General features: G+C 44.0%; 2 protein-coding genes across 2 annotated transcripts in view; one reads left to right on the forward strand and one right to left on the reverse strand.

Moving 5' to 3' along the window:
* The window catches only part of CCDC113 (coiled-coil domain containing 113), a 28,798-nt gene extending 27,302 nt beyond the window's left edge, over positions 1-1,496 (forward strand). The window contains exon 9 of the mRNA XM_043599326.1: positions 334-1,496. Within this exon, the coding sequence (XP_043455261.1) occupies positions 334-420 (87 nt within the window). The 3' untranslated portion in view covers positions 421-1,496. The remainder of the gene's footprint in view (positions 1-333) is intronic.
* Positions 819-14,699, reverse strand: PRSS54 (serine protease 54). Its single transcript, XM_043599325.1, is given in 7 exon segments — positions 819-922; positions 925-1,417; positions 4,396-4,527; positions 5,116-5,374; positions 11,138-11,309; positions 14,490-14,538; positions 14,540-14,699. Coding segments are annotated over 7 exon segments (1,185 nt in total). The 5' UTR covers positions 14,576-14,699; the 3' UTR covers positions 819-878.
* Positions 14,700-19,538: the final 4,839 nt, after the last annotated feature.

A 19,538-nucleotide genomic window follows, 5' to 3' on the forward strand; every position in this document is an offset into this window, starting at 1 on the left:
TGGCGTTTTCACATCCAGACCCAGGCTCCGGTTCCCACAGTACTTTGTCCTGCCTTTCCCGTGGTCACTTGGTGGCAGAGGGTGAATTAGGATCCAAACTTGGGCCTTTCAGATTTGGAGCCGAGAAGTAGCAGAGAAGCACGGCAGGAACCTGCAGCTTCTCACTTCACTAAACAGAAACCAGTTCTTTAGAAGATTCTTCCAGACTGGCTGACTCTTCCACACAGAGTCACCTGCCTCACCACAGGGCTGGATGCGGGTTGCGTTCTGAAAAATCACAATTGCTTTTTCCCAAGTGACCTTCTCCCCTCACCCTCTTTTTCCTCTTTGCAGATGACCTTAAAAGGCTACCGCAAGGCTTGGAATAAAATGAAAACCACCAATGAGCATTTGCAGGCAATTTGCCCCCCTGGGAAGTAGCCAGAGGGAGGCCACAGCTGCAGACCAGAGTGATCCATTAAAGTAATCAGCTCCTTTCCAGTCAAGGGGTCCTCTCACTGTTCCCTGTGCTTCTTGGTGTCCCCGACTCTCTAGCCACGCTGGCAGGCACTCCCCAGGCCACATTTGCCCGTGGGGAGTGTTTTCACAGCCTGGCCCCTGGAACGGTTAACACTGAAAGAACCACAGGGCACTCTAATGGTTTGACACTTGTTAGCCCACATTTAGTTCACAAGCACAAATGAAAGTGACCTTCCCGCATGTGGGAGTGGGACAGAGGAGGGAGAGCCAGCCCAGTGTGCACCCTGGGCCTGTCCATGGCAGCCCAGGTGTGCAGCTAGCAAAAACAATCACCATTAAACAGACAGCAAAACAGAATGTGACTGCCCAGCACTCAGCATTCTGAGCTTACTCCTCAGTTGGGAGGGTTAGCTCCTAGACTAGATACCATTGCAAAAGAAAACAAGCACAAAGAAAAACAAGGTAATTCTTGGGGCTGATGTAACCTGTTCTGACCTGAAATAGGCCCTCTACCCTCCCCAGAGTCCCCGCCATAATAATCATAGTACATGGGTTGTATGTCCACAACAGAAGTCCTGCCTAATTCCCTTAACCCTTTCCTCCCAATGTCTGGGCTCTTTCTAGAGCTGTTTGCTGGCAATGAATATACGTCAGCCTTTTTTTGTCCTTGCACGTGTGCTAGGGACCATCCACCTTGGCCCAGCCCGGAATGTTTTCTCTGTGTAACGGTGAAATGTTCTTTGTAGCTGAGTGAAGGCAGCAAATTCTCCCAGTGGTGGAAGGCAGACAGCGGATGGCTGGTTTTCTTAGTCTTGGACATAATCCAGTCGCCATAGTCTTCCACCTTGAGGTACAGTAAAAAGCCAGGGCATTTCTCACCCCCGTGGGACAAGACTCCTCTCAGCACCCACAGATTCTGTTGCTGTAGCTGGCACATCATGGGGTTTCCAGGGTCCCCCTGTGACAAAGGACAGAAGGCTTCAGGTCTAAGAAAACTCATTTTCTTTTTAAATATATCCTTGTGCAATTTACCGTTTGTTCTAGAAATGTTTTATATTGGTCCTCACTTGAGAGGGGGTAAATTATAGGATACTGTTTCTGATCTAGGCAGCCACCGCCACGAATTCCAACAAGATGGATTTTCCTTTTATCGTGCAGAGTATTTGCAGGCTTCTGCCATTTGCCTTTAGCTTCCTGGTTCGCATTTCATTTTCATGCCCCTTTGACTAAATCCTCACTCTCTCTTGGTTCCTCATTCCTCCAATGTTGACCAGGCTGGGTTCCCGGCTTTTCCACCTGGCAGCTGCCTGGCAGCACACCTGCTCACCAGCCCTGCCCGTGCTCTCAGCCTTCCTCTGGGACTCAGGGATTCTACCACACAGACCTTACCTCCTTTTAAGGGAGTGATGAGAAGCTTGGCACGCTTACCTAGATGTGTGACCCCGGAGAGTCACCTAGTTCTCTCTGAGTAAAGTGCAGAACCCTAACAGTGCCTGGCACACAGTACACACTCAAAGAATTAGCTACTATTATCCTGGTAATAGAAAAGGCCATCATTTTATGTGAAAAGCTGAGAAATATGAGAAGAGCAATAAGGCAACTACTAGGTATAATCTACCTTAACTGCCCCAGCCCCAAGCCTCCTCTTAAGGTAATACCTGACCCCACTCCAAACCCGTGGTCCATCTTGCCCCAAGAAGGGTTGTCATTCAAAGGCTGACCAGCCCCTTCGGCCCACGTGGCCCACCTATGCAGAAGGACTGGGCCAGCACATGGTACTCTTGCTGCCCTGTGCTGCCATGGAGCAGAGGGCAGAGATTTCATCCCAAGGGCTGGCTGGCTCTGCTATGACTGTTGAATGGGCTCACATCTGCACCCTATCATGTCTGCCTGGGGCAGAGACGCTGTCCAGCCAAGCATGGCATGGTCTTCCCTTCTGTCACCAGTTCCAACCCCAATTTGCTTTAACTGTGGTTCCATAGCTGGAGGAAGAAAAATAGTGCAATTTAGGACAAGTAGTTTGATGAATGAATGATTGTATGGAGACCTCCCTGGCTATTGCGTGGTTTTGCAAGTTGCCACTCTGCCCAGGTGTAGAATACATGGCTTTTCCTCTTTCTCATAACGTGTGGGGCCCAACTTCTGAAGCCCAAGCAGCTGAGAGAAGAAGCCCCACCTCATCTCCTAGGGGAGCAGCCCCAGCTTAAAGGGGCTCTTTTATTGTGTGATCCTTAACCTTAACATTGAACAAAAGCCCTGACAGTTGTGGGGAAAGGAGGGGGGTGGGTTCAGAGTGATTCTGCTTTTGTTGGGTTTCTGGGGACCCACTAGGCAGATATTGGACTTGGGTGGTTTATTCTATATATCTGAAATATGGCTTTGAGGACTTCTGGACACTAGAACACATGTCCGAGAGAAGAAAGCATCCTAGGTAGACAAGTCACCATTTATTTGTCTGAGCCAGTTTGCTAGCACAGTTCAAAAACAAAGGACTGACTGCAGGTGTGCTACAGGTAAAAACCAGTCTAAACTTTGCAGGTAGATTTGAAGAGGTGATCATTTAGAGTAGAAGCAGCTTACCATATCCCATTGAATCTAAGATGCTCTTGAAAAATTATTATCTTTTGGAGCACCTGGGTGGCTCAGTTGGTTAAGCCTCCAACTCTTGATTTCGGCTCAGGTTATGATCTCACAGTTCGTGGGATCTAGCCCCCACTTCTGTGCTGTCAGCACGGAGCCTGCTCAGGATTCTGTCTCCCTGTCTCTCTGTCCCTCCCTCGCTCACACTCTCACTCTCTCAAAATAAATAAACTTTAAAAAATTAACATCTTTGGAATGATATGTGTCTTTTAATTGGTTGATATCAGAGTTTAACTGGCAGCATTTTCTCTCCCTTGGTATTCCATACAATAATGGCACATTCCACAACTGATAGCATCTTAGATTTGATGAAATATGGTGCTGGATTGAGGGAATACCTCAATTATCTAACTTAAAAAGTTGTTAGTCTTCCACCTGCTAGAGTCCAGTACAAAGTAGACACTCAATAAATGTTGGATCAACTTTGGAAGGGCAAACATTGTATAATGAAAGGCAGTCCTTCATGCATTTGCAATAAAATTACTTTTAGGAAGAATTGTCCACATATACGTACTCTTCCCCCTTTCTCTAAAATACTTTCCCTAGATCATCTGGGGAAAAAAATTTCCCCATCTGGGAATGCTGAAAGTTACTTTGAAGGAGAGTAGAAATTAGAAATAGTAGAGTGTAGAAATTTTGGAGTAGAGGAGAGAAACCGCCTGGACACCTGGTAGACCCGGGTTCTCATCCTTATTATAACATTTATTAACTGTGTGATCCCTGTAAGCCCCACCTTCTCTGGTGTGGACATGAGGGAGCCTGGACCAGGGACTTGTCAATTCCACACATTTTGCTGAGGTAGTAGGATAGCCACATCTGTACAGCCCTCATCCGATTGGAGGGCAGGGCTTCTTACAGAAAAACAAAAAACAAATCAATAACTGATGAGCAATAGCATCAGAGTCTAGATTCCATAGAAGCTAAATACAGTGACCCCACCCTGTAGACATGCTCAAAGTATACATGGTTTGACCCCACCCTGTAGACATGCTCAAAGTATACATGGTTTGGACTCACACTTGCAAACTTTTAGCCAGTGAAAAACCATCTATGACTTAGACATGCTTAATCATGTCACATTGAAAATGGTGACTGTTTAGTCCACCCGGTAGATTTTTATTGAATATCTGCTATCTGCCAAGTACCGTTCACCCCGGAGACAGCCATGGATCCCAAGTGACAGTCCCTGCCAGTCCCTCAAGGAGTTCACTGTGCAATGAGGGAGAGTCCCGAGATTCCCTTGAAGTGACCACTGCTTACTCTCAGCCTTTAGCTTTTACTCCATCATGTTCTTACCAAACAGACAGCATCGGTTTCCTGCTCTATGTGATTGCCACATCCTGTTTTCTTGAGTTTGTGTAAGGGACACATGTTGATGTCTTTCACGGAGATTTTCCTCAGGATACTCATTGTCATGTGATTTCCTGTCTGGACCATGCAACAGAAAGCCAAGAATTATTAATGAGAAGACATTGTCTATGTTAACTACAACTCATGTATCCAGATGGGAATGAGTGGAGAATATTCTGATAAACCCCGTTCTCATAGAAATCAGAAACTGTGTCTGAGTTTTTCTGAACACTCCCTTTGTTTTCAACTTGAATGTAAAAATAGAGAACATATTCATCCTTCGTCCACATCTACAGAGAATACATTTCCTTGTTCACTTCCCAAGAATAAAAGAAAAGAAGGATGGCTTGGTCAAGAGGGCAATCAGCTCCTGTTCAGGGAATAATGTCTCCTGACCTCTCCCTTCAGGCTTTGCACTCCCTTCAAGCTGTTTGCTGACTATGTACTTCTAATTTGGGTGTAGAGCTAAAAGAAAAGGGACCAAATGTAAGAATGGCCACAGAAAGGGCAAGCATTGGGAATCTTGACTGATTACATGAGGGTTCCAGCCCAACTCTAGAATCTTGAGCAATGGGAGATATGAAGCGAAACCCTAGAACAGTTCATCCAAGTCACCCCCACTGCTCGCACACACACAGCCTCCTCTAGGAGAAGGAAGGCATTAACTGCAGATGTGGGATTCCATCCTGCCACCCAGCAGTTCTGCAAGGCTGGTGGCATATGCAGCTTTCTGCCAAGGAAGCAGATGGGTCGGACCAGGTTGCTGAACTGCATCGCCGTGTCTGTCTTCAGGAGGGCTATGTTATTGTTCATGGTCTCATTATCAAAATACTCATGGATAATGATGGTGTTGACCGGATACTCTTCATGAGCAATCACTTTGGCATCCATATTAGCTATACCAACTATGACAATGATGTCCTTCCTAGAGAAAAAGCAAGGGAATCTTTAGAAGCCGAGTCACCATGGAAGCTTCACACTTTCCTTTTCATATTTACTCTTTTGGGGGGTGGGTTGGAACACTCATCCAATTGATTTTTCCTGGGCTAGTTTTTACTTACCCCTTTGGACCCAGTCCCCAGGAAATCTTTTCTGAACTCCTAGACTTGTGTCCTCCTTTGTGAGCCCATAGCATCTTGGCAATTCCTTTACCTTAATGTCATTTGTCCCACCACCCAAAGATAATCTGTTATGACTTATCTTTTTTTCATGCTTTTTCCATAGTTTTTTGGTTTGTTTTTTTTTTTGATAGTCATAGTTACACCAAGGATGTAACCTTGACTCTTGATTTTAGCACTTAACATTTTAAAAGAAACATCTTTTCATATTACATACTCTGTAAATACTCTTGAGAGAAATTCCAATTATAATAGCGATGGGGCTCATTTGGTTGTTTTCCCTTTCTCCCCTTGGGGACCACCCAAGGGACTACAGAAATGAGAAACAAATGCTGAAAAACACCATAAAATGAAAAGACACTAGAGAATCCAAACCTCAGAATTAGAGGAAGGGCTGACAAAAGCAGTAAAGGACGGCAGAAGCGCAGGGTGTTCTAGATGGTACCTACTCCCACAAAGTCCGGAAAAGCTGGTCAAACACGCTTCTCAGCAAAGAGGTAGAAAGAAAACAAAACAAGCACCAAAATAAAGGCCAAATTGGAAGCTGCAAAAAGGAGAATAGAGAGAACAGAAAATACGGTAAAGGGCACAGGGTGGAGGACTGAGAAAAGTGACCAGAATGAAATGGACATTAACAAAGATTTTTAAAGGCGAGAGAGGAGAATGACAAATATGGCAGTCAATGGAGAGCCAGCAGATCACAAAGAAAGTAACCCAAATAAGACAGAAAAAAGATTTCAGGATCCAATTTAAGAACGTTTTCTGGAAATAAGCCTTCGCTCTACAGTTTGGAAGTGTACTCCACACCCTAGGGAAAAAGCGATATAGAATGATCAACATGGAGACATAGCCTTGTCAGCTCCCAACAAGAAACAGATGGCACTCTCAAGGTAAGTTGGGGAAAGTTTAAGTAAGTTGGGGATTCTTTACAATGGTCTTGGAAGGATGTAGGGAAATCACAGAGAATAGTTCAGTACCTGGGTGTCACGTGGCAAATGCAGCTTCCTGCTCAGATAACAACAGGGTGCCATTGTGCCTTTGGGTACTAGAGGGGGGAGGGAGTGGTCAGAGCTGTGGGCAGTGGGTCACTTGGCTGGAGGAGGCAGCCAGTCTACAGTACCCCTCTGGGGAATAAGGACCCTGCCCTTGCCCTCCCCACTTCCTCTGAACTCTTGCCAGTACTCCCCTTGGCCAAACCCAACTGGAACCCAGAAGGTAAGAGTACCATTGGTGTAACCCACACAAGTCAGCCTCCTGGGACCCAGAAGGGTAGAAGAGAGTAGAGAGTAGAAATGGAAGAGATGCCGCATAGCTAGTAAAGTTGATGGACTTCAATAACAAAGGAGGAATCCTTAGGCATCCAAACAAAACCAGATTAAGTCATCTTAAGTTTGGCCATGTAATTTATTGCCTAACCCAAGGAACTTGAGAGAGTGAAAGGGGATGCTTGCAGCAGGACACTAGGATAATAGGTGTAACCAGACCTCTCTCAGGTGCACTGGGATGAGTGATCATGTACCTAGAGAGGAAAAAATCAGAATGGCTTCATACTTCTCTGCAGCAAGATTTAACACCAGAAACCATGGCAGTTGTGGGGGTGGGGGTGGGTGTGGGTGTGCAGTGGTAATGCCTATTAAGTCTCCAAAAGAAAGAAGGCATGATCCATGAATTCTACACTTAAGTTGTCATTCAGGCTTAAGGACAGCACATTTGTTAATATCCAAAACCCAAGGAAATATGGTTCTTGGGAGCCCTTTAAGAAACGACATACTTGGAGACAAATTTTAGCCAATTCTAGTGTTGAATGGAGAAAATCCAGCAGTGTTGAATGGAGAAAATCCAGCAAAAGGACTGTCAGTAAGTGTGGAGTTCATTATAACATTGGACTAAAAGCCTTTTTAGAGTTTGGGTTAGAGTCAAAATGTAAACTCTGTCAGTAATCAGATGGTGTAACTAAAGCTATAAAGAAGGTCAGAAGGTAGGTATATATGTCAGTTTCCTCATCTTTTAAAGGAATCTAAACATATTATTTACAGCTAATATGTAAAATAATAAGGATGTGCAAATATGTATGTGAATCAAGGTAAACATTAAAGCACTTATCTATTAAAATTGTGTGGTGGAGGAGAAGGAGGGAAGAAGTAAAAAGATAGGACTTTTGGCACTGACCACAGTAGAGTCTAAAGAGAACAGTCCAGGGGCACCTGGGTGGCTCAGTTGCTTAAGCCTCCGACTTTGGTTTAGGTCACAAACTAAGGGTTTGTGACTTCGAGCCCCGTGTTGGGCTGTGTGCTGACAGTGCAGAGCCTGGAGCCTGCTTTGGATCCTGCATCTTGCTCTCTCTCTGACCCTCCCCAGTCGCAGTCTGTCTCTCTCTCAAAAGTAAACATTAAAAGAAAATAATAATAATAAAGAGGACAGTGCAGAAAGAAACAAAGGATGTTGCTGTCTTCCTTGAAATTATAACTCTAAGGTGAACACCAGAACAAAAACTCAAACTTTCCAAATTTGTCAGAAGAGACATTCAAAACAAAGGCCACATAATGAAAAGAAAAACAAGAAGCCACAAAAGCGGAAAACATAAACTAAAATGAAAACAAGAAGCAAGAGTTTCATTTAGAACATCAATTTAGAGCAGAAGAACATGAAGTAAGACAGAGAGTCTCTTAATGACGAAAAAGAATTAAGTCTATGGCGAAGACCTTGTAGTCATAAGCATCTGCAGCATGTGACATAATGTTCATAAAGGAAATATTCCAGGAAATAGGAGAAAGAGCCAAAGCTTATTCATGATAGATTTTAACTCACCTCTGTCAACCTAGGACAAAGCAAAGAGATTCCCTCCCCCAATTTTATATATTAAATTGTCCACCAGAGACAGAGAATGAACTTTGAATTTTAACTGTGGGAAACATTCACGTGACTCACATATAGTAGACTGCAAGGGCAACCCCAACAAATTCCTAAACAGATCTAATCATCATGTAGTATAACTCAAAACGAAATAAGGGCAGAAAACAAACAAAACACCCTGAGTATTTGAAAACTCTGTCTTTAATAAAACCCTGAGGCAAAGGGAAAATCAAAACCAAAATAGATAGACCAGATAGGAAATAACAATAATGAAAACGCTACCTGGAAAGCCAAATCTCTCTGGAAGGCTAGTGCCAAGATTCAGTCCAATCTGTCCACTCCTGGGTTATTCATGCTACAGTGTATTGCACATGTGTGCAATAATATATGGACAAATATATCTACTTGCAGCAATTTTTGGCACTAGGAAAAGATCAGAAGCAACCCAAATTTCCACTATCAGAGGACCGTGTATTTATGGTAGATCCATCTTGGGATACTGTGCAGCTGATAAATATGGGAGTGAAAAAGAGTGAAAAAGCTGAGTGTAATGCTGTGTCTGGTACACTATCCGTTGTATCAGGGGCTGTTATAGACTGAATTGTGTTGTGCCAAATTTGTTGATTAAGTCCTAGCCCCAGGTGTGGCTGTATTTGGACACAGGGCCTTGAAGGATGTTATTAAGATTAAATGAGGTCTTAAGGGTAGGGCCCTAACCCAACAGGACTAGCGTCCTTGCGAGAGGAGGAAGAGACATCAGAAGTGCACACCCTGAGGAAAGGCCATGTGAGGACACTGCAAGAAGGCAGCCATCTCCAAGCCAAAGAGAGAGTCCTCAGAAGAAACCAGTCCTGCCGACACCTTGATCTTGGACTTCTGGCTTCCAAAAGGTGAGAAATAAATTTCTGTTGTCTAAGTCACCCTGTGTGTAATATTTTGTCAGGGCAGTCCTAGCAGATTAATACAAGGGGGAAAGAAAAATCTCTCTCTGTCAATAGATACAAGAATCAATATAGCTAGACCTATAGATATATAGATATCCATAAGTGCATTGAGTAATTAAGGAAGAATATTTAAGAAACTGATGGTAGAATATGGTTTAAGGGAGGAAGTTAGTGTCTGAAGGCCAGGGAATCTTTTGGTTCCTTCTGAACATTATACTGTGTACATGTATTTTAATTTAAATGCATGCATTTTCAGGGGTTTCTGGGTGGCTCAGTCCATTGAGTGTCCACCTCTTGATTTTAGCTCAGGTCATGATCCCAGGATCGTGGGATGGAGCCCCATATCAGGCTTCATGCTGAGCATGGAAGCTGCTTAATTAAGATTCTGTCTTGGGGCGCCTGGGTGGCGCAGTCGGTTAAGCGTCCGACTTCAGCCAGGTCACGATCTCGCGGTCCGGGAGTTCAAGCCCCGTGTCGGGCTCTGGGCTGATGGCTCAGAGCCTGGAGCCTGTTTCCGATTCTGTGTCTCCCTCTCTCTCTGCCCCTCCCCCGTTCATGCTCTGTCTCTCTCTGTCCCAAAAGTAAAATAAAAACGTTGAAAAAAAAATTTTTTTTTAAAAAAAAGAAAAAAAAAAGATTCTGCCTCTTACTCTCTCCCTCTGCCCCTCTCCTCCACTTGTGCTCTCTCTCTCTCTCTAAAATATAAATAAATAAGTAAATAAATAAATAAAAAACTATTTTCAAATAAAAATATAAGTTATAGGTTTAAAAATTCAGCATCTCCACCATATTCTATCAAGTGTTTATACTATTACTTATTTGGGCAATTATAGTAATTATAATCTCTTCCCCCATACTCTGTATGTGTGTGTGTGTGTGTGTGCGTGTATATATATATGGCATATAAATAGTATATATAGAGATATATAATAATTATATATATTATTTATATACTATATATTATATGCTATACATATATGAATGAGTAACCATAATTTATTTATCCATGATAATTGGACATTACATTTCGAGTGTTTTGTGTGTGTTTAACCACCCTATGAACAACTTTGTGCATAAAACTTTTCCAGTGGTTGAAATTATTTCATTAATGTCCACTCTCAAAAGTGAAATCTTTGGGTCAAAAAGTAAGATGTTTTACAAAAAAATTATTCCTTTAATAACATTTGAGGTGTTTTTTTTTCCTGGTTTACAAGAATGTATAAATTTACCACATAGAATTTGGAGAATACAAAGAAGTTCAAAGAAGAAAACAGAAATCGGGTGCATTCTGAGCATTCAGAGATAAGTGCTTGTAAAGCGTTTGCGTATTTCCTTCAAGTCTTTTCTCTATGCACATATATTTGTGGCAGTCACGTTGTAAGGTTCAAGGTTAAGTGTTTTAAGGTACGGGCTCCTAACAATTCACTTAACAAGCTTAGAGTAAAGACCTCTAGTACCTCTAGTACCAGGGGTCAGTGCCTGTGTTGCAGTAAAATGGGAACAGATGTCCTTCCCGTGGAGGATGGAGGAACAATCATTTCACCTTGTGGGTGTGCAGTCCCCACAGCAGAGAACACACTGGACAGCATGACTTTGGCAACTGGTGATTCCAGGACCCCAAGAGTCATGGCAGGGCAAGCGCCAAGCTAGTAAAAAGCCCTCTTGCCCTGTCACCAGGAATCTACCTTCCAGGTCTCCCCAGGCTAAGCCGGAAAGGGTCCCTCCACCTCCACCCCAGGGAGCTGTGTAGGCCCCAAAGGCACAGGTACTGGCCTGTTCTGCAAGGCAGATGCGATGCTGATGATCCAGAACTCACTGAGGATGCTGCCAAAAGCCAGGTGAGTGTACTGGGAATCCTGCAGCGACACCACCCACGGGAATTCCTGGTCTTTGACCAGACCCTCCTCGGAAGTTTCCACAACACTGGTTTTCTGGATGCCACAACCTGCAGAGAGGGTGTGTGGGGGCCTCACTGTTGGGGCAAGGAGTTGGCGGCCTGAGGCCACCACCACTGCGTCACACCTCAAGACACCTTCCCCACTCCTCCTGGCTCTCCATCTTGGTCACCACGAACTCCACTACCCACATTTCTTTTCCTGGTGGGTCATTTTCTCCATAAAAGATGCTTGATGGCATCTTTGAATCTAAAAATAACCCCTTAGGCTACCGATAATCCCTCTCCTCTATTGGGCACTTAGCAGTGCACTCGAGGCAGTATCGGGAAGCAGTTCTCAAAGGGTGGTCTGGGACCTCTGGAAGTCCTCAGATTAAAACGGTTAAAACTGTTTTCATAAGAATACTAAGACAGTGTTTGCTTTCTCACCCTCATTCTCTCATTCTTGTGCAGTGGAATTTTCCAGAGGCTACGTGATGTCATCACTGTGATGGCTACCAGCGTGTGTGAACCTGTATATTCTTGTGTTTTAAAAATTTCCCAGTTTTTAATTTCTAATATAGTAAATATGGAAAGATATAGCTTCACAGCAAAAGTTATTTGGGGGCCCTCCATAATTTTTAAGAGTGTCAAAAAGTTGGAGCACTGCTGATATGTACTACTTCCTGTAACTCCTCCAACAGATGCGGAGGTGGACATTGTCATTCTCCACGTGTGGCTGAGAGAATGGAGTTTTAGAGCTGGTAAGAACTTGTCCAGGTTACACAGCTGGTAGGTACAGGGCTGGATTTCAAACTCCATACACCTTCAACCCCTCACAGTCTCTGTTCCAGCCACATTTCACATTCTCAAATTTGCCCTTGCTTTTCCCTGTCTGGGCAGTTTGGCATGTGTGGCTCCCCCGTGTTTGTTTTGCTTGCCAGTGTATCCCTATGGGCTAGTATAGTGCATAGTAAGTGCTCAGTAAGTCATTTGGTGAATGAACAAAAGCATTTTGCTTTACCAATCACTCCCTGAAGTCCAGTCATCAAGGGGTTAAAAGGTCCCACCAGGTTGAGGCTGATTCTGGCCCATTCAGGCCTGCTTGGCCTTTGCCTTTCCAGGCCCTCAAGTGAGTTGCCTCCAATTGGGCAGTCTCTTGGGTCTGGACATTTGTTTCAAATGAGAGTAAAATGTTGACTAATGTTTTAAATAAACATTCTCCCCCTGCCTGTCCTGGTTTCACCCAAGATGCTGTATTGCTCTGTACTGAAAAATAAGTCCTTATTCATAGAATCATGGAAAGTGTAAGAATGATAGAGCAGGAAGGACCCTTGAAACTCAAAGCCCCAGACTGAGTGAGCTGAGCCTCCTACTTTGCAGGCAACATTATGGGATAGCGTACACATGGGGTGTTTTGCTCTCTGTGGCTGCTGACTCCCTCCCTGTCCTGACAGTCCTCATGGCCAGGGGTGCCTATCTCATCCTCAGTACTCAGAGTGGAGGGCAGGGATTCTCAACCTAGCTGCACATTTCATCCACCTGCTGGCCATCCACCTGCTGTCCCCCCCTGGGGACAGGACCTGGGCACTGGCATTTTAAAAAGCCTCCCCAGGTAGTTTCTAATGTGTATTCAGCTTTGAGACTTACTAGTGTTTTGGGAAGGTTCTGGATGCAGTGTCCCAGATACTGTTGGCCCCTGTGCCATGAGACCTGGGAAAAGCCACTTTACCTCTCTGGACCTTAGTTTCCTCTTTTGAAATGTGGGGTAACACACCTCTTGGAGTCATAAAGATCATGTAAGGTGAGATTATGGGAAGGTGCTTTGCAAACTGTATCCTCATGACTGATAATGCTAATGGATGATTTCTTTCTTTCTTTTCTTTTTTTTTTTTTTAATGTAAGCCACTACTCTAGTTGCTGTTTATAAATCCCAAACCACAAGTACCTAGTACATGTTTCTAAATCAGTGGTCCTTGGGGCGCCTGGGTCACTCAGTCGGTTAAGCGTCCAACTCTGTATTTGGGCTCAAGTCACGATCTCACGGTTTGTGAGTTCAAGCCCCACATCAGGCTCTGCCCTTACAGTGCAGAGCCTGCTTGCAATTCTCTCTTCCTCTCTCTCTGCCCCTCCCCAACTCGTGCTTTCTCTCTCTCTCAAAATAAACTTAAAAAAAATAAATTGGTGGTCCTGGATGATAGGTGTCACATGGTGGGCACAACTAGCCAACTATTGGTCAAATAATTGGTGGCTCTGTTATCAGCCATTTATTCAATTCATGGAACGTTGGCAATCTATAGTGAACAAGGCATTAACCATTGTTACCCAAATCAACAAGAACCTACAGGTAGGTGATGACTTTTGCTTTCTCAAAGCTCTAGTTGGCTAGTTTATAAAACCCTTGGAAGGTCCAGGATATAAGGAGGAAATCTGAGCTAAAGACGAAATGTTTGCCTGAAGCTATTTAAGAGGGAGGAGAGACCCTTTCTGTCTTGTGGGTATCCCTTGGTCTCTCTGGGGCTGCAAGGAGGTGGAGTAGGCTAGGAAAGTAGGGGGTTCTCCCTTTGGTGTGTGCTGTGGCGGTGTTAGATGCTCTGTCCTGTCTCCCATCTAACTCCAGGAAGATTGGACAGAGCCAGCTATGGTGGCAGCTAGATGGAACAGAGCTTGCTGTCCCCTCTCAACCTGCCTCTTCCTAGGATGGAATCTTAGTTCTGGATGACCTGGAGGTCAGGGAAGGACTGAGTCCCAAGCAGGCTCCAAGGTACCTTCTTGCTCCTGAGACCAGGAACCATCAGTTTAATGATACTTGGGGGGTTAATGATAAAAGATTTATTTGAAACCACAATGCTTAGGTAGAAACAAGGGGAGGGCCTGGGTTCTGAGTACACCAGATACACCATAGGCCTCCACCTGGGCATGGGGAGGACATCCCCCACCTGATGGTGCCTGGTGGGGTTTCTGAGTGGGCTTTTCCATAGTCTGAGGTTTACTTTCCTAATGGCACTCTCACCCAAGGATCAGCTCTGCCATCAGACTGCTGAAGCCAGTTTCCTGCATCCATGGCCCATGTTCCCTTTCTTTGCCTGATTCCCACCGCCAACACCTGCTATCCGAGCAGAGCACTGCCAGTCCTCTTCCCCCTGAGTCCCTCTCTGGACATTAAGGGCCATGTACAGGATTCCTGGACAGTTCCCCCTGCCATGTCACACAAGCTGCTGACATTGTCATGGAAAAGAGAAGCACACTCACTGGCAGAAGAGTGGGAGACATAGAGCAGTACTAACAGCATCCATCTCATCTCTGCCATCCCCAAAGTGAACTGCAGCAGACACCATGGGCAGCTGTGAAAACACAATATCCAGTGGCACAGGCTTTTCCTCTCGTCCCTAAAGCGGCAATCCCCCCACCGAGTCAGAGGCCCTGCCTCTTTCCTTTCCCCTGACAAAGCCTTCAAAACGTGGGAAACAGACCTGTCACGTCCCAATTGCTTGGTTCCGTGCAGTGAAGGGCTCAGGGACCAGCTGCCCAGCACCGATATTGTTAGGATTGGGAAGATGGCCCACAGAGAGGAGGCAGCCCCTGTGTGTCAGTTTTCTCCTCGATCCAGCCAGGGTCCCCAGGCTTCCCAGAGAGTTGGGTCTCAGAAGAGGGTTGGTTTTTGACTCATGGAATCCGACCCCTTTCTTAACTCTGTAGCCATAAAATGCTGCTGAAAGTAAAAGCAGGGTTTACTGCAAGCCCACCCCTGGCTTTGCCCATCCTGCCACACTCAGCTGGCTTAAATGATGCTGGGATTTCTTTTCACTGCTGACCACTTATACTTTTACATCATAACCGCCCAGTTTGTAGCTCTGTTCATTTGTGCAATAACCGGACAAGGCAGACAGTATCACTGTCCCCATTTTACAGATTCAGAAACTGACATTCACACACAGAAACCTGCCCCAGGTCACACAGCTGCCAAGTGGTGGAGCTGGAATTTGAACTGGGGTCTGTCTGAGTTCAAGGCCCACACGTGTCTCCCCACCCACCATACCATCAGCCCCACTCTTGCCTCAAACTGTGCACAATAGCCGTTCTCAGTCACCATGTTCCGCTCATGACACTGGATGTTTCTTGTTGTCAGGATGGCTCTCAGAGTCTTCTGTGAACTGCTACTGCCAAAGGAGAAATGAACTCACTCTGACCTTACACAGCAGAGCTCAACAGAGGGATTCCTTCTACCACCTTGGGAAGAATGTTCCATTGTGGCATCACAGTTACCATGGTATCACCAAGCAAATGTCTAGACATGGAGACCTAGGAGGAGCCAGGATGAAAAGCCTGCCTGTTTCCTAAACTTGGCAAGGCTATTCTGGAAGCCTGGCTTTCCCCAAGTCTGGCCGAGAAGACATCCTTTTTGCTAGATCACAAAGCCTTGTCCCATTGCAGCCGTGGTCTGTCTACTTCCTCAGCACCCGCCCTGTGTCTACACAACTTTGTCAGACTGGATGGAGGAAGCCCACGACTAAACTGAGTCTGGTTTTTCCAATCCCTATAAGCATTCTTACATTCTCAGTGTGGTTTCCTGGAGCCCAGTTTTCCCTAGCCCTTTGGCTTGACGGTCCCAGCGAAGCCACCAGACTGTCGGCTCTGCCAAACCATAGGGTCAGATGGGATCTGCACTCCAGCCACTGTTAGCAGCTTTGGTTTCAGCACAAATGGCAGGACTCAAGAGAGCTGTTGACAACATTGTGGTAAGAGAAGTGTTGACAACGTTTCATTAGATAGAATCAGAGTGCTCACAGGCTGCTGGCTCAGTCGCATGAAAGATATTTATTGGATGGGTAGATGAGTGGCTGATGGAAGCAAAGATCATTGGATAGAAATTAAAGCGTGACTCAGAAAGGAGTCGCCATTTCCTTCCCCTCGAGATTCCCCTGATGGCCTATGTGCCTCACAATCATCCATCATCTTTAACACTGAGCAGGCTTTGGCTTCTGCTGGGAGAACAGAATGGGAAAGATTTTTGGCAGTGTGAGAAATGGGAGTTGACCCTTCAGTCTGTTCGCGATGTCAATTTGACATCGTCAGCGTCAAAACACTTTCACGTGTATTTTCTCGTTCACAATTCACAATCACCCGGCCAAGATGAAGGAATTACTTGAGCTTTCCCAATGGGAACGTGGTGGCTCAGAGTGGGGAAAGTCACTGGAAAGCACATCTGGAAAGTAGCAGGGGCAGGACTCAAGCCCAGATCCTTCCAACTCTAGGGTGGTGAGCCATGCCCAAGTTGGTATTTCTCGGGCTGGACCCTGTGCTGCCTGATAAAGTACCAAAGCAGAAGTGCTGATTAGCGCAAAGCCAGGCATTGCTCTTTAAAAGTGGGGATGCTGGGGGGGGGGGGGGTGCCTGGGTGGCTCACTTGGTTAACCATCTGACTCTTTATCTCAGTTCAGGTCTTGATCTCAGGGTCATGAGTTCAAGCCCCACACTGGGTTCCATGCTGGGCATGGAGCCTACGTAAAAAAAAAAAAAAAGTGGGGATTCTGAGGGTAATGCACAAGACCCTAACTCTCCCTAATTCCTCTTTAATTCCTACATGAAAAGAAGCCACGGGGAGACCACCAGAAACACCCACTCTTAACAGGAACGATCTAGCATAATTTTATAATACTAAGAAAGGCTCAGAATCCTGCCAGGGGCCCAGGAGACATTGTGAACAGAAGGCCTCAAATCTTCAGCCTCTCTGGGTTACTTAATGCAGACCATCAGCTTTTGGTAACTTTTAAAGGACCCATCACGATTTTGTAAATAATTATTTAATTCTTTAAGGTTAATAATAACAATGGTAATAATAGTTTTATATCTTGGAGAGGAAATTCATTTGCAACTTTACACCAAGGGCTACATATCCAGGATTGTGACAGCATGAAACATATGTAGTTTCTCAGCGGGTCACTTTCTATTTTTACTCTTTATTTTTATTAAGTTAGAAAATCCTAACTCGGGGCGCCTGGGTGGCGCAGTCGGTTAAGCGTCCGACTTCAGCCAGGTCATGATCTCGCGGTCCGTGAGTTCGAGCCCCGCGTCGGGCTCTGGGCTGATGGCTCAGAGCCTGGAGCCTGTTTCCGATTCTGTGTCTCCCTCTCTCTCTGCCCCTCCCCCTTTCATGCTCTGTCTCTCTCTGTCCAAAAAATAAAGAAACGTTAAAAAAAAAAAAAAAGTTTAAAAAAAAAAAGAAAATCCTAACTCTCAGTTAAAGGACATCTGAAATTGCAGCAAGTTCTCAAAACTGGCAGATAGTTCTGGATATTCAGATTGACTGTGGACTCCAAAATCATGGAGAGATTTTTTTCACTCTGCTGATGACTGCTCTCAGTTACTCATGGGCCATCGTGCTTGAAACCTGGAGTGTTGAAAATTTCTCCTGAGGAGTTTGAAAGTTTCATCCTGGGGGATAGTGATGGTTGAATTTCTAAATCACTTAGTTGCTTTTCCCTCTGGAAAATATTTCTTCATGTTCTGTTTCAGTTTTGGAAAAGGATGTTTAAACATGCCAATAAGCTTTACTGCATTTCAAAATCTCTTCTTGGATGCAATTAACAGAACAAAAAAAAAAATCAAGTACTGCTTCATTTACATGTCATACATTTTCCAAGTGTTGCCTGCTACTGATCAATGGTTTGTTGAACTGTTGAGTAAAATGTCTGCTAGCCCAAATATATCATAGTTATTGTGCACTGCATACTACGACTTTGATACTGATGCAACATCTTACAGAGCCCTCTGAACAGGAATTTTGTCAATAGTTCATACTACATTTTCTTTGAATTGCTTTTCATTACTATCGACACTCACTGAAAGCTTCTCAGCTGTGGTATCACATCTACTCTGAAGAGTACAAGTCTGAATCAGGTTTTTGCCATTTAGATATCTTCTCCACTTAGCAAAAAACATTCAGGAATTTCTTGGAAAGCATTATAATGCCCTCATTCTGGAAAAAATATATATTTATAATTTACTTACAAAGAGGTAATCATGCTTGATTGAAAATGACAAAAATGTTTTAATGGTTTCATTATCATCAGATATCTATGTTGGACTTACAGGTTTTTCCTTAGATAGATCATCCATAGAATGTTTTTATTTTCCTAAAAGTGCTTAAAACAAAATGTCATGTTTATCATATTCTTGACTCCTAAAGAAAGAGCTTGTGTGCAAGAGTTTTTCAATCTTTATCTAAATGAAATGCATTTCATTAGCCATTGTCCCCTGAAAGTCAAATTACCCAATCAATAATCTTTGAATTGGCTGATAATGAACATTTGCACCACATATAGCTATATTTATTAATACAAATTTCCCCAATGAAAAAAAATTCCATTTTAAGTTATTCAGTTTAAAAGAAACATCTAGGAAATTTATTTCTTTATATCATCTGACTTACAACACAAGAGCTAAAACATTACCATTATCTTGTGCCTACCTCCATGTTCAACCCTCTCTTTCATTCTTGCTCTTTGTTTAACAAGTTTATCCATAGATATGTATGCCTAAACTACTGCTTAAGGTTCTCTAGAGTGTGTGTACTTAGGAATAGGATTGCTAGGTCAGAGAATGTGTTAAGATATACCTCGCTCTAAAGGTAATGCTAAATTGTTTTCCAAGATGGTTGAACCAATTTACATTCCTACCAGCAATGTAAGGTGATCCTGCTGACTCATAAATGTCCTCTCCAACACTTATTACTGTCAGCCTTAATTTTCGGTTAGTCTAATGGATATAAAATGATACCTCATTGCTAAATTGTGTTTCCTTAATTACTAGTAAGGTTAAAGATAAGTTTTCTCACGTGTTTGTCACCTGCTTGAGTTAATGTTTATGTCGTTTGTCCTTTTTTTCCTGTTGGGTTGCTTGCCTTTTTCTTACTGAGATGAAGGAATTCTTAATACATTCTGAATGTTCACTATGTGTATTGTGAATATTTTCTACTAGTTTCTGGCCTGTGTTTTCTATTTTAATTTCTTACTGAGATGAAGGAATTCTTAATACATTCTGAATGTTGTTCACTATGTGTATTGTGAATATCTTCTACCAATTTCTGGCCTGTGTTTTCTATTTTAATTTCTTTATGATGTTTTCATATAAACAGAGGTCTTAATTTTAGTTTTGTTTTTTTTTTTAATTTTTTTTTTCAACGTTTATTTATTTTTGGGACAGAGAGAGACAGAGCATGAACGGGGGAGGGGCAGAGAGAGAGAGGGAGACACAGAATCGGAAACAGGCTCCAAGCTCTGAGCCGTCAGCCCAGAGCCT

This window comes from Prionailurus bengalensis, chromosome E2, assembly GCF_016509475.1.
Source record: "Prionailurus bengalensis isolate Pbe53 chromosome E2, Fcat_Pben_1.1_paternal_pri, whole genome shotgun sequence".
In the NCBI taxonomy this organism is placed as follows: domain Eukaryota; kingdom Metazoa; phylum Chordata; class Mammalia; order Carnivora; family Felidae; genus Prionailurus; species Prionailurus bengalensis.